Source organism: Fusarium oxysporum, chromosome II, assembly GCF_013085055.1.
Source record: "Fusarium oxysporum Fo47 chromosome II, complete sequence".
Lineage (NCBI taxonomy): Eukaryota > Fungi > Ascomycota > Sordariomycetes > Hypocreales > Nectriaceae > Fusarium > Fusarium oxysporum.
The window spans coordinates 3,983,460-3,996,730 of NC_072841.1; the positions used below are offsets into that span (position 1 = coordinate 3,983,460).

The 13,271-nt window shown below is 48.2% G+C and overlaps 5 protein-coding genes across 5 annotated transcripts; 3 read left to right on the plus strand and 2 right to left on the minus strand.

The window, feature by feature from the left end:
• The first annotated feature begins 560 nt into the window (after window positions 1–560).
• On the plus strand, window positions 561–2,062 carry FOBCDRAFT_215743 (uncharacterized protein). The gene has a single exon (XM_059609418.1). It carries the CDS (start codon window positions 1,049–1,051, stop codon window positions 1,667–1,669), a length of 621 nt encoding a protein of 206 aa, XP_059464207.1. The 5' UTR covers window positions 561–1,048; the 3' UTR covers window positions 1,670–2,062.
• A 3,100-nt stretch (window positions 2,063–5,162) lies between these two features.
• Window positions 5,163–6,650, plus strand: FOBCDRAFT_257473 (uncharacterized protein; the record flags this gene model as incomplete). The annotated part of the gene is made up of 4 exons (XM_059611203.1): window positions 5,163–5,274; window positions 5,307–5,725; window positions 6,057–6,242; window positions 6,273–6,650. The coding sequence occupies exons 1-4, from the start codon at window positions 5,235–5,237 to the stop codon at window positions 6,648–6,650; spliced, it is 1,023 nt and encodes a 340-aa protein (XP_059464208.1). The 5' UTR covers window positions 5,163–5,234.
• A 410-nt stretch (window positions 6,651–7,060) lies between these two features.
• Window positions 7,061–8,245, minus strand: FOBCDRAFT_215749 (uncharacterized protein). Its single transcript, XM_031174290.3, has one exon. It carries the CDS (start codon window positions 7,894–7,896, stop codon window positions 7,183–7,185), a length of 714 nt encoding a protein of 237 aa, XP_031051075.1. The 5' UTR covers window positions 7,897–8,245; the 3' UTR covers window positions 7,061–7,182.
• A 1,903-nt stretch (window positions 8,246–10,148) lies between these two features.
• FOBCDRAFT_269721 (uncharacterized protein) lies at window positions 10,149–10,669 on the plus strand (the record flags this gene model as incomplete). Its single annotated transcript, XM_059611432.1, has 2 exons — window positions 10,149–10,230; window positions 10,329–10,669. 2 exons carry the CDS (start codon window positions 10,149–10,151, stop codon window positions 10,667–10,669), a joined length of 423 nt encoding a protein of 140 aa, XP_059464209.1.
• Window positions 10,670–11,345: 676 nt separating this feature from the next.
• On the minus strand, window positions 11,346–12,942 carry FOBCDRAFT_288827 (uncharacterized protein). Its single transcript, XM_031174293.3, has 2 exons — window positions 12,425–12,942; window positions 11,346–12,370 (listed from the first exon to the last, which is right to left on the minus strand). The coding sequence occupies exons 1-2, from the start codon at window positions 12,915–12,917 to the stop codon at window positions 11,376–11,378; spliced, it is 1,488 nt and encodes a 495-aa protein (XP_031051078.2). The 5' UTR covers window positions 12,918–12,942; the 3' UTR covers window positions 11,346–11,375.
• Between the last annotated feature and the right edge of the window lie 329 nt (window positions 12,943–13,271).

Below are 13,271 nucleotides of genomic sequence, written 5' to 3' on the forward strand. Positions count from 1 at the left end.
CTGTGCCATATTATAATATCGAAATGGGCAAGAAGAATAAAAATAAGAATGCGGAGCCTCCGCCTGGCCCAATGTCAAGTTGGAGACAGCACACTGGCTTATATCCGTCTACATCTTCGGGCATCGAGTCTTATCGCCGGGTTGACAACAACGCTCAAACTCCTAACGAGGACAAGTTGAAACGGTTTCTGCCTGTTTAGGACGCTGCCACAAAATCCTATCGCCTCTAGAGGATGAGCCCCCATCATCATCTCGATCGATTTCGAGAGCCTTTGCTGAGAGACGGTTGATGACTATTCTAAGTCCCACTACAGGGCCGGTCACCAGTATCGCTACAGCCCTATCACTGAGGTCGGGTGGACTTATATCGATACACGCAAAATGGTTGCCTCCGACAAGCCCTACCCGCCGCCCGGAGATCGAGCTTTCGATCTTCAGGGAAAAAATGACAGCCAGTCACTACATCATCAACGAATTTCGAGGCCACCTTGGCGACGACTGTACGCGTACGAAGAAATGGGACCATATTACAGAGCCGTACAGCTTCGTATTCGGAACAACCCAATATATATATTCTCCCCACCTGGTCTCAACCCTTAAACGCCTGTTCCAAGATACTCTCAAGCCTCGGGAACGTACTGCGCACGAAATAGTCAACAAGCTTGAGCGCAATGTCGTTTTTCTGGCGTGGGATTAGATTGACCCTCCTTCAACTCTTCTTCTCTCGCCCTCTTCAACCTCACCTCCACCCCCAATCCCTTTCTTCTATATCTCCTCTCTCGTCTGCAAAAAGCCATGGCTAACCAACAAGAGGCCATCGTCATCGTATCGATGACGATGCTCCCCAAGTTCGCCCAGTTGCTGCCAACTACCCCCGAGTTCCCCCAACCCCACAGTTGTTGACAGCATTTACCAAGTTCCCCCGTTTGCTGGCAACGTCCCTCAAGGACTCTCGGCATATGACGCCGTTAATATAATTCAATGCATCAACAATCGCCATCCTTCTACTAATGTATACTCTGAGGGAGAGATTTGCAGAAGCGAGCTCATGCGGTGTATGGATCTCGCTGAACAAGACCAAGAGGTCCAGCAAGGACTTGGAGTTCCTTACCAAGTCGAAGACTTGCGGCGTTTCTGGAGAGAATTATCCCGTGATTGGAATGCGTTCACTAGCAACGAAGATAACAGGCACATGCCGGCAATCACCCTCACTGATGCCAGAGTTCAAGTTGGCTACTTGAAGTATGACCACCCGCAGAGCCTCCATTACCCTGATGCGCCCGGCGCTGCCCGAAAGCACCTAGCCTCGGTCTACATGAGTATCTCAACCGCAACCCGAGATCAAATGTTCACGACTATATGGAAAGGTGGAGACAGAAAGTTCATCAGCCCTTCACATGCAGAGCTGAACGGTGGAACAATCGCAAGGTGCATCAATACTGTCATTCAGCGGGTAGATAGCAATACTAAAGAACGTACCAAAGCTTACAACATCAGACTCATCATCAACACCGCTCGTCGTGGAGTGATGTGTTTCGCTCAGACCGGTACGGGCCGCGGGGCATACCTCCCTCCGGATACCGAACGACCAGCCCTCCTCGAAACTGCATTTGTTAGAGATCGTGCCAGACAGATGGTCAGCAATTCAGGAGCTGGGCCCGTACCTTGATCAGCATAGCTACTAACCCTTCTATCGCCGCGGGTTGCACACTGGAGGAAAACACCCTGGCTCGTCTTGGTCTTGGCTGGTTCTCGCGACAAATGTAAATTCATTGATCTCCAAAAGCACCATCTCGTCCAGGCGGCCTTTGGGGGGCGCCTGCCTGCTCTAAGGTCATGAATCTTCTCGGCCTCACATACAAAGATATGAGGCGCCAAAGTGACGAGGATCGAGAGCAAGGTGGCCCCGAATTGCTTCACAATGCTGCGAATGACACTGTGTTCCAGATACAGATTCTAATCACCCTTCTAGAGGAGTCAAGGATACCTAGGACCTCTATCCTAAGGGACGAAAAGGCTCAGGTAAGTTTAGTATATCTTAGCAGGCCTTTAGACCAGTCTATTTTGGTACCCTAGTTTAAGGTCGCAAGTTTTCTTGCCCCCTGAGGCTCTTCAATTCATGGATCGCTGGCTCAAGGAAATATTCGTACTTGGACACAACTGCTCCCATACTCTTGGTCGGCCGCATGGTTGACCAACAGAACATGCCACAGAATCTCTGCACAGCTCCAATGACTGCAAGGAACTATCTTTCCTGTCGCAGGATTGATGCCGAGATGAACGGCAATACTGTTGATCAAATCCCGTCAGAGCCGAATTTCGGAAACAAGGAGCCAAATCTCACTCAAGTCATAGATATGATCGGCCTTCGGTCAAAGGACGGCAAACTTAGTACTCAATCCGTCCAACCTCGCTCAAGGTCATTGCCCTATTGCCGATTGTGCTGGCAACTTCGCCAGCTTCATGATGTAAACTCCCTTCTCTCTCTCGCGTCTATGGATACAGAGCTGAAAGAGAGATTTGCACGCGGTCACATACTGGTAGACGGAGAGGAAGATTCAGGCTGTATCCCCCTTTCCCGGCCTGGCGCACATCTGGGCCGAGTCAACGTGCTAGCTGGTACAACTGATTGCTATCGAGTTCAACTGAAAGGAACGGTAACTTGATGGTACTGCTAGGCGCCATATTAGCATGGCCAACATTCCCAGGGTGATCTTCCATCATTTTCCATCATTTCGAGAAGGGTCGCACCGACAGAGAAGCAGAGTCGACGCAGGAGGAGAGAATGCCAGAGAGCGCGAAAGACGCCGCAGGAGAGGATGATGTCAGGGAGTATGAACGGTGATGCAGAGGGAGAGGGAATGACGGAGCGTGATGGAGCAGAATGAGGGCGGAGGGATGGAAGAGGTGAGATTTTATGAATGTGTGAAGAGGAGTGTAGGCTCGAAGAAGCACAGGCTGAGACTGGGGTGTAGTTGGACATGGGCGCCCGGCAAGAAATACTGAACACCAATATAAGAAACTCTTCGCGAAAAAGTGTTGATAGTAGTGACTTACTGTTACTAGAGAGGTAACAACTTCCTGTATATCATTGGAATCATCTCGAGACCTCCTTGGCCTAGGTAGGTGGTGGATTCTGGGCATTTCGATTGATAAATGGAGAAAGGGGGCAAAAGAATATGCAGGCAGAACCGAGTAGGGAGAGTTAAACATCGTAGTCAGGCAATATCACAGCAATACTGCATCGCAAGAGCTTTCTTGCCCGTGAAAATCTGCGGCCGAAAGTCATGAAAATTTATCGAGCTGTTGACATTCTTCCCTTTTTGAAAACTTTTTCATCAGCGAAGATGAAGAGGCGCAAGCCTGAGGATATTGAAATGATTCTCAAAACGATGTTCAAAGGTAAACGTCTCTTTCCCGGATCATGACTCCATCGCCGAGAAATATTAGCTATAAGGAAAGAAAATAAGGACATCAGCAAGAAGCAGAATAAATAGAGAAACAATAACAGTCAACCGAATTCTACGTATGCGATTCTTCATACAGTACCTACTAAGGTAAAAATCTAATTATTCTATTATGAATATCGAAAATAAGGGTTGTCAGGCAGTGCCAGCAACTGACAAGCATTTTGCCGCTCGGGTAGGTATATCAGAACCTAAGTAACACAATGACACGCAAGTGTATGCCCTGATTGACCGCCGGTGGAACCACCACCTGGCACCTTCTCACTCTACTCGCCATCATCATCATCATTATCATCGGCAAGAAGACTTCACCAGGAAATGCACGGATAGATTGACCACCAGTGAGCCACCACTCCGCACCTTCTTACTTTGCTGGCTATTTGGCAGGAGCAAAGACATCACCATGGCAGGAGGTCAATGTTTCAGTGTGCGAGGAAGGTATGAGATGGTTGCTCAAAACAACTCATGTGCAAAGTACAGCACTTCTCTCTCATCTTCTCATTATCATCCAACTCCTCCTGTCATCATCCCACCAGTTTCAACGCGGTTATCCCATTGCAACCAACCCCGAGTGCCAGCTGAGCCCATTCTGATCTCTCCAGTGACCGTTTGAAGGTATGCTGTCGTATGTCAATCAACGACGCCCCTCTAACAATACTCAGTGATTGAAGCAAATCAATTTGGTGGCTAGATGGCAAAAGCACGAACACCATACGTGCCCAGTGGGCATCATTACCCCCAAATGATGCACGCAATGCGTCGGTTCCCCTGGCTACTTCGTTAGGGAATGACATCAGATTTCTAGATGGTGTGTCTCGCAACCGTGGGAAACCTTGACATTATCCTCATCAGGCTCATGCCCATGATGCGATTGACCTCCCGCCCAACACCCAACTCCCTGAAGAGCTGCGAAACGTATCTACCGAGCCTGTGACTGGACAGAGGCGCAGTTGTTGGACTGAGCCAACCATGCTTGACGACGAGTTCAAGTCGATACCTGGTATCTTTGAATTGATTCAGATCGCCTTTATTTCTCGGTGCCTCGGTCTGTGACCGAACCCGATGGTTCTCTTGCCGCTTTTGAGCATATGTGTCCCCAGAATGTTAATGTATAAGGCCCCTGGTCGACACATTTCAAAAATATAAAGGAAATTAGGCTGTTGTTATCCTCATGCTCTGTCCTCTGCGAGAAAAGACGATCATGGCTGAATCGGACGAGCCATGTTTCACTGACGAGTTCGTCACCGGACTTGAACACTGTAAGTTTACTATTAACATGAGAAACTGACATCTAACCTTTTGAACAAGCATCGAGCCCTTGGGCTTCGAAGTGATCGAGGTTGACTTTCGAAAGCAATGTCGTCGCAATGAAAATGGCCGACACTGCCCAGCTGTCAACCCCAGCAAAGAGCAAACTGTGCCTGACGATTTGCAATAACTACGCCTTTTCCCCATCCTATACCTTCTCTCCGCACCTTCACAACACAACCTTCATACCCATACGAGATATTTCGCATCACCGTATCAGCTAGTAAAAGCTGGAGATATATATCATCTTTGTAAGCGAGACGGTACGATCTAGCTGCAGATCAAAGCTATTCTAGGACGACCTGTAATTGGCCTCGGACTGCTTGGTCTTTGCACCACCATCGAGCTTCTGATCGCCACTCACGTTTTCAACATAGATATCAAATACACATTGGCATTTTCCAGTTCGGTTGCTTACCGCGGAGGCGGCGTGGACTAAAAAGAAATTGCTGAGCAGCAATGACAAAGGAGCAAAAGGAGGCCGCGGCTGAGAAACGACGTGGGTAGCTCGGTGGTCGGATGCGTACCCAGAGAGCCGGCGCAGAGCGAGAACTGCAATCTGGCTTATGAGCCAGTTCGACAATATAAACACCATCTTATGTCTCGCGGGCGCGGCTGGCTACCGCCATCGCACCCAAAAACTCTTCGATGTTACATGGTATCAGGTGACGGAAGATGGTAACACGCAATGGAGAACCGAGGATCCCGTCGCGCTCTTGAACATAGAGAACGCCTGGGCCAGAGACAGACTTGAACATTTCAATGGCTACTTTCACGACAACATTTACATCGCAGAAGGCCAGTACATCTCTGGGTGTATTGGTGCAACATGCTTCAGAGTCACCAATTTCCTCGACCAGCTGATCTTGGAGGCGGAACGAGAGAGGCGACGTGAGGTCCACGGATTTTACGTCTTCCTTCGAAGAGCAAGGATTCTCGCACAAGAGCTGGTAAGTCTTCACTCGTTCCTGCATGTTTTCTTGCAACAGTTGGCTTACTGGAACTCTGTCACCAGGGCATAATCAACGACAGTGAATCTGTTTCCGCGGAATGATGACCGAAAGGTAGGGAGCGTGAATAGTGAGTGCCAGGCTGGCCTTTCCATCCACGCCAGAAGGTAGCAGAGATGTGACTGGGATTGCTCTGCAGCTGATGTCCATGGTTACAAACCCAGAAACCATCGCACTTCTCTTGAATAGCATACATTACCGCCACCGAACTAGTATTCTCTTCGGTGTGACGTGACCGACAGAAGATGGCCACACGTATTGGGCTTCGCAGAATAATAGTAAGCTTGAAAGGAGTAGAAACAACAGAAATACAAGAAAGAGAGGCTCGCCAAAATTGTACTGCAGTAATGACACCGGACGAGAGAAAGAACACCGAAAGAGACGGATCGTCAAACTTTACGATGAGAAGCAAGAGGCCAGAAAGGAGGCACCACGCATAACGAGCGAGGCCAGTAAGGTCGGTCTCGGTGTATAAATTGACATTCAGCGTGTGTTGGACGATCTGTTGGCTTTGATTGATGATATCGACCCAAGAAAGGCTTTGAGGGGGGTTGTTGGCAGGAATTGCGGCAACCCGGGGGACATCGCCATCGTCGTCGATGATGATGACTTCTTGTTGGTACCCCTTTTCAGTAGGCTCTTAGCAAACAATACAGGCCAAATAGGCTTCCGTGGCGCCTTCATTATGCGTGGCCGTTGCATAGCCGTTGAGTGTCAGTACCAGCCCAAACCTCCACCTCAACAGAAACAAATACAGTTTTGCCATCGGTATGATTTACAACACCTCCAATTCAATCCGCCGAAGACAAGCCTATTCTCGTTTCCAGCTGAAGTCGCAAACTTGGCTGATCATGATCTAAGTTGACAAACAGGGATAAACAGTAGCAAACATCATTCACAAGTGGCAAAACGACTGACTCAAGACAACGTCCCTCTTCCGTTTTGGTACATGAAGCTTATCTTTTGGTCCAAAGACGAGCCGCTAACGGACAAACAATGGCTCTGTGGAGTTTGAGTTTATGTGCCTGCAGCACCTGATGATAGACTTTTACGGGGACAATCCACTTCCCAATCCTCTCCCGCGATTGCCGGGAAAAGCAGCTGTCATGGTTTCACGAGCAGTCTTTGTTCTTGTGTGGTCTTGGATTACCCAGCTGCTTGGCAAGTCTAGATCTGGTTGTGCGTAAGGTTGTGATACCCACATATGCTTCACCGCTGATGTCTCGAAGAAGTGATTTCACAATACAGGTCACAGTCAAAGGAAGCATTTAGACATAAAGATAACTGTTATACATTATTAAGGCTATTAATGCCAATCCTAGTAATACTGGCTGTTCAAAACAATCATTACCCATTCATCATTATTTCCGTCTCATTGTTCACCAAGATATCTCAAATTAAGGACTGTACTTCTCCCACTGGATCTTGGAAACATCCTTGTAGCATTTGGACTCAAGAGCGTACTTGTGGCTGGAGTACGATCCCTTAGGAAGAGTTTCCAACTCGGCACACTGGGGCACAAGGCGGATGGGAGCACAACCCTTGGGGATGTTGCGCTGGATCTTGTTGTTCTTGTCGATGGTGAGGTGTGCCTGCTCAATGACGATGAAGTGCTTGCCCTGGTAGTATTCCAAGCTCTTGTTACACGCCACAAAAGTCTCGGGCAACAGATATGTGTAGGGGTCCTCGGGCTGGTTCAACTGAACACCGGGGGTGCCGGGCTCGAAGTTGAGAGTAGCACCGAAGAGGTTCTTATTCTTCTTGTCGGCCACAAGAGCGATGCCATTGGGAGTCAAAGGAGTGCCACCGTCGCTGATGACAGTAGCCTCGCCGTTTTGGCGCTCCTCCTTGGTGCCGTTTTGGTAGAAGATACGGCCGTCCTTCTCGATAACTCCGACGAGGGCGAGGCCGGCTCCGGTGTGGATGCTGGTGAGCTCGGTGTTGTGGATGGGGGGGTCAAAGTCCTTGGAGTGGTCTGTGACGTTGACGACGAGCTTGAAGCCCTTTGATGTCGACCGAGAAGGGTATTGAGGGTTCACGTTGATGTGAGGCTGGACCGGTGAGGCCGCTGCAAGGCCAAGAAGGCTGAGGAAGAAGGTTGATGTGAGCATGGTTGCTGGGTAGAGTTTTGATGCAGAGAGGTAAATTTTGAGAAGCGAGAATGGGAAGAGGATGACAAGAATCGAGTTAATATCTTGTCTATGGTGTTTGTGGTCTTTGAAGTGAACTGATGATACGAGCAAACTAAGAAAAAAAAAGGGCGATGGTCGAGTCTTTTAATGTTGCCTCAAAATGTTCTCAGCTCAACCGATGTAGCTGGCCGATCGCAACCTGGAAGTGGCTGGCTATAGCATCGTGAGGTGACTAGCGGATCCTCAGTGGGTATTGAGCCCATAGTGGAACCCGCTCCAGTGGATTGCAGGGGGTTTAGCGAATGGCTAGAGGGATCGCCGGTGCGGGGGGTCCCAGCTGTGGCCAAGTTGGGGCCTTCAATACGAGGGTCCTGCCGCGACTATTTCATTGGATGGGTGTTTCTCTCCGGCAATGGACAAGAGACAGGTGCCATTCACGATGTTGAGGCCAGTATCAGAGACAACGTAATATAAACATTACCTTATTATAATACACTGATTACACAATCTCAAACACACCCCAAGTAAGCAAATGAATATCGTCATGAAAAGGTCCAATTCTTCTGACGTCAAGAGATTACGATGCTCAATCCCTCGTTTCGAAACATGAGAGGATCCTAGTCCAATGATTGAAGATCCGATATCCATAATTAGCTTCCCTTTTTTATCATTCAAATGCCATTCTTCCGTCACATGCTACGATATTCATTGGTTTTTTTCTCGCCGATAAAACCCAAATCTGTGGATCTACCACTAACGATTAGTGAGCTAATGTACATGCACAGGCGAGACCGATGCCAAGGAATAGGATACGATGGTCTTTGTTTGACAGGACAGAGGCTGGCCTCAGCCTCGTGTTACGCGAAATGGCTGGTCCTCATGGACATTCCGTTTTGTCAACCGTTGAGCTCCATTGCGTGGCATTGCAGTCGCAGGGGTTGGCTTACTAGTCCATTGCCTGTCAACGTTTATGACGCTTCTGATCAAGATCTCAACAGATCTTTACGAGATGGCGGTTTCATATCCCTTGAAATGATATCACCAGGGTCTTTTTGTATGTGTCACTGCGATGATCTTTCATGTCCTGCATCGTGAATTATATCATAAATGCGGTTCATATCTCAATTACGTGCGGCCTGTTCATATGAGATCACCGACATTCTTCCAGAATAGTATCATGGGAGTCGGAGTTTTCGGGCGGGCATTTTTTTCCAAACGTAAACTCAATCTCGATGTCCTATCATGCAACTAATTGAAGCATAACGTTACTTGGCGGCGGCTTAGACGTGAAAACACCATCATGATCATATGATGCTGGTCAGTGCAAACCTCTCATGATTTGAAATGGGGTTTGGTTAGTCAATGTCTATTCTTGATAACCGTATCCTCGATTCCTCCTAGCCTAGGAACCGGGCTCGCTCATGGTTTCAACGGCGTGGTTTGGTTGTGGAGAATGTCTTCAGTCTAGACCTGGACGAGTTGACGACTTTCTCCAGTTGTATTCCACTTGTTATAGTTTAGGCAGTGACTTTACCCCAAACTGTGGCTTGATGACATCGCTGAGGTGCATCGTAACGTCTATTCATTAAGTTGAGAGATAAAGCATTACTTGTCTTGGTGTAGATGTGGTGAGGCAACCAAAAGTCTTATTCTCTCACCAAGGCTGATATCGTGAAAAAAAAACAGAGCCTCAGTCGGGGGTGGTGGTGAGACTGACAGGTGTTGGTTGCAACTTATTAGACTTCGCCAGGCACAAGTTTGCCTTGCTACTGTCACCTCCAATAAGCAACCGTCGGAAGTCTCAAGACAGAATTAAAACAAACCATTAAACCCATTGAGTTCACTCCAAGACATCGTCTCCTCAGCCCGGGCCGTGTAAGCCAAAGTTCCCGTTGGCCCCGACCTCTGTGTATGCAACCACATTAATCACCGGCCAATAAGATAAGGTAGGCCTCCCCTAGCGGGCATTTTTACACTTCCGACCAACAAACATGGCCAACCAAATACTAATAACATGACTTCTGAGCTCCAATTGAGGGGTCGAGGGACAATCATTGGAACTTGCCTGGCCAAGAGGTTGCGAGAAAGCCTACTCAAAGTGTCATTCTAAGCCATGCCGAGAGTATGTGAGATAAGGAGAAAACAACAATAGAGTATAAAATTAAACGCTTCCTCTGAGAGTTTCTTTGTAAACGCACCCTCTTTCCAATCCCATTCGCAGCGTCAAGCTCATGAGTGATACTCAGTCACTTCCCCAGATTCAGGACGAGCCTACGGAATTAAGTTTCGTAGGCTCGGACAATTCGCTCAGCCGTAAGTTAAAAGTGTCAAGCTCGAGTCATTATACTTGAGGATACTCCACCGGCCGCTGTACTGACGTTGCGCCGCCTTGTATCTAGTGTCTCCAACAGACTTCGAGGCCTTGTTCACGGTGACATACTCTCAGGATGTGGATCAGAGCCTCATGGGCTCATGGCCGCAGGACATTGTTTCTCTTGGCCCTTTGATGGATCAAGAGAATGTTCTTGGCTTGGCTATGGACTCCGCACCTCCAGCTGTGGACGACTGCTCCGAGGTTGACTTCGCAGCGCCGATTATCGGGATGGATTCGCATCTCAGCAATGTCGAAGCAGCTCAGTTCAACCTTTCCTCCTCGCCTGTATCTCTTCTCGATCTTCCTGAATCCGCACATGAGGTGCTTCCAGGATATGTATCGCTCTCCGGCTCCCCAGACCCCACATCCACTCTGTAGAGTGCGGGTTCTGCATACAGCCAGTCGAACGATGCAATCCTTGATGCATTCTCTCCTGTGGTTTTAGGAAGTGACGGAACTCAGATACAATCTTTTGGTCTCATCGCGTCAGACTTTGTTTCTCCTCCTGCTGAGATCTCAACAGATAATAGTTCAAGTTCGGAAACGAGCAGTAAGGAAAGGTTCGAAGAAGATGCCGTGACTCGTCTGAAAAGTGACGAGTTTTCAAGAAATGGAAGATTTTTTTGCAACTGGCCCAAATGCGATAAGTCCTTCGACGAGAATCGCAAGCGGAAGTGAGGCTTGTGATCCCTTAATTCTGTATGCCCACGTTACTAACGAGAACTTAGCAACCATCTTCGAACTCATACCAGACCTGTTCACTGTTCCTGGCCTGGCTGTAACTATACAGATGTTTGGCAGAAGGATATGCGTCGTCACTACAAGACTCACCGCTCCCGGAAGACCTTCCAATGTTTGTTATGCAATGAGTGGTTTACCAGGAAGTGCAACTTGAGTAGACATGAGCGGGAGGCACATTGTGGAAAGAAGAGGGAGAGGAAGCGCCGTAGCTAGCCGGTCCTTTTAATAGCGTGTACCGAGAGTAAATTTAATTTTGTATTCCTCCATTGCTGGGTTCTTCCTAAATATCCAATTTGTCAATAGTAGTAGTTAACTAAACTCTTAGATATATGCTCCTGTCACTTCAAGCATCTAATCCTGCGCCTCCATCCGACTCGTCATCACTATCCTCACTCTCATCGCTGAATTCATCTTCGTTCATATGTGCCAATGAGGCAGAATCTGTGCCATCACTCCATCCATCACCGTTTCCCAAGACTTCGTCAGCCTCAACCTCGCCAAGGCTTGCAGAGTTCATAGCCTCGGTGATATTCGTCACAGAATCTGGCTGCCATGGGGTAGGCCGTTGCCGAGTTTCGATCTGCTTTTCAACTACTGTACTCAGCTCACTGCTAAGCATTCCCAAGACTCGACGCTGATGCGCCCAGTGCTCATTCTCCCGTCCGCCTGGCAACTCAATAGGTCTCCAGTTCAGGTACGCTTTCTGATGAGACTCGGGCTCCTCGAGCCTTCCAGGGTGGTACTTAAAGTAGAATTTGCAGCATAGACATGAAAGCTTGCTGCACGCTATGTAGCGATCGTTACCGACGAAGCTTCGTTCGTTGCGATGGAATTCTTCTAGCACCTGAATCTCGGAGTGCACACGTGCTTGGCCCTTATCCTCGTCGTACATGGATCTGATGGCCTCTTCCAGTTTTAGTGGCCCATCTAATCGAGCGAGATAGTTCTGCATATCCTCAAGACGGGGATCCCTAGGCTGTAGTATCCTTTTTAGGATCGAGTTGAGGTTCCTAAGCCCATCCGCTGGCGGGACAATTGCTGGGATAGGGGCCTGAACTTTCTTGATTTGATAAGAGTTGAAAAGTGGTCCTAACATGAGAAAATCTCCAATCAGGAGTGCTGGTATGCGGATTCTCTCGGCAAGACGACCTATCAAATGTCTGACTGCCTTGATATTCATTGCAGTTTCTCGAGGTGCAACACCAAGCTCTCTACTTAGAGACCCAAGGCTCGACATCTGAAGATCATGTCGAGAATCGTAAGCAGTTTTACAAAGGGCTAGAGTGTCGGTATTAGTGGCAGAGAATCGAGGTAGCCACTCTAGGAGGGATCTTCTTTCTATGAATATCCCTAGTTAGTTATGCCTCTTCCTGTTGTTATGGCTCAACTTACCAGCTCCTTGGACTGTTGTGCCATCTTCTTTCAGATACTTTTCGCAGTAACTAGCAGCCCGCAACAATAGCTTGCACTCTTTCTTCAGCCTTGGGGCTGCAAAGCCAACGCATTTCTTTGTCAACTTCTCTCTCAGCCTTTCTCGTTCTTCCTCAGTCCCTTTCGGGTCCCTTTGTAGCTGTTGAAGAACATCGTTCAGGAACCGGATGACTTTATCATGCGGCGTGCAATTCGCGGCAACCCAGAGAATAACCTCGTTTGTCTGGGATTCTAGAGCAATTGAAGTAGTAGTGTCTCCACCCTTTCGATAATCGCAGATGAAACTCAAGTTTTTGAGGAACCTGCGCCTGATACCTTGAACATCAGTTGGGGCATGGGCGGTGACCATGTGAGGGCCATCGATGCCTTTGAGTATATGGAATAATGCAAGATTCTCAAAAAGACGTGAGAGAATCTTCTCATATTTGTCTAGACGAGGCTTTCCAACGCCCATGGTTCAGGTTTTGACTATGGTGTTGATAGCCAATGCAGGAAGGAGTATAGATAAAGTAGTAAGAATTCTCTATGAAAGTTAGTTAGGGATCAACTTTATATAATGTTGCTTCGCTCTAGTATTTCATTTTGACTTTTAGTCGAGGGTGTATAGCCTTGCGTTTGTACCCTCCATTTCATGTTGGTCGGCCTCCCGCTGTAAGTCCAAGGCAGAATGGGCCGAGTGTGGTCGACGTTGAGGCTGGGTTGCCCCTGGTTATCACAAACCATCATCTGACTTTACGAAGCACAGAGAAAGTGGAAAAATAAACCAACGATATTCCAGAGTGTATATGGGAGAATGTGCACAGAGCCA

Bases quoted from the DNA above. Each gene is read 5' to 3' on its own strand.
- FOBCDRAFT_215743 (XM_059609418.1), top strand. From the start codon at position 1,049: ATGCGGTGTATGGATCTCGCTGAACAAGACCAAGAGGTCCAGCAAGGA.
- FOBCDRAFT_215749 (XM_031174290.3), bottom strand. From the start codon at position 7,896: ATGCTCACATCAACCTTCTTCCTCAGCCTTCTTGGCCTTGCAGCGGCC.
- FOBCDRAFT_288827 (XM_031174293.3), bottom strand. From the start codon at position 12,917: ATGGGCGTTGGAAAGCCTCGTCTAGACAAATATGAGAAGATTCTCTCA. The intron at 12,371-12,424 runs GTAAGTTGAGCC...GGATATTCATAG, and splicing joins CACAACAGTCCAAGGAGCTG to AAAGAAGATCCCTCCTAGAG.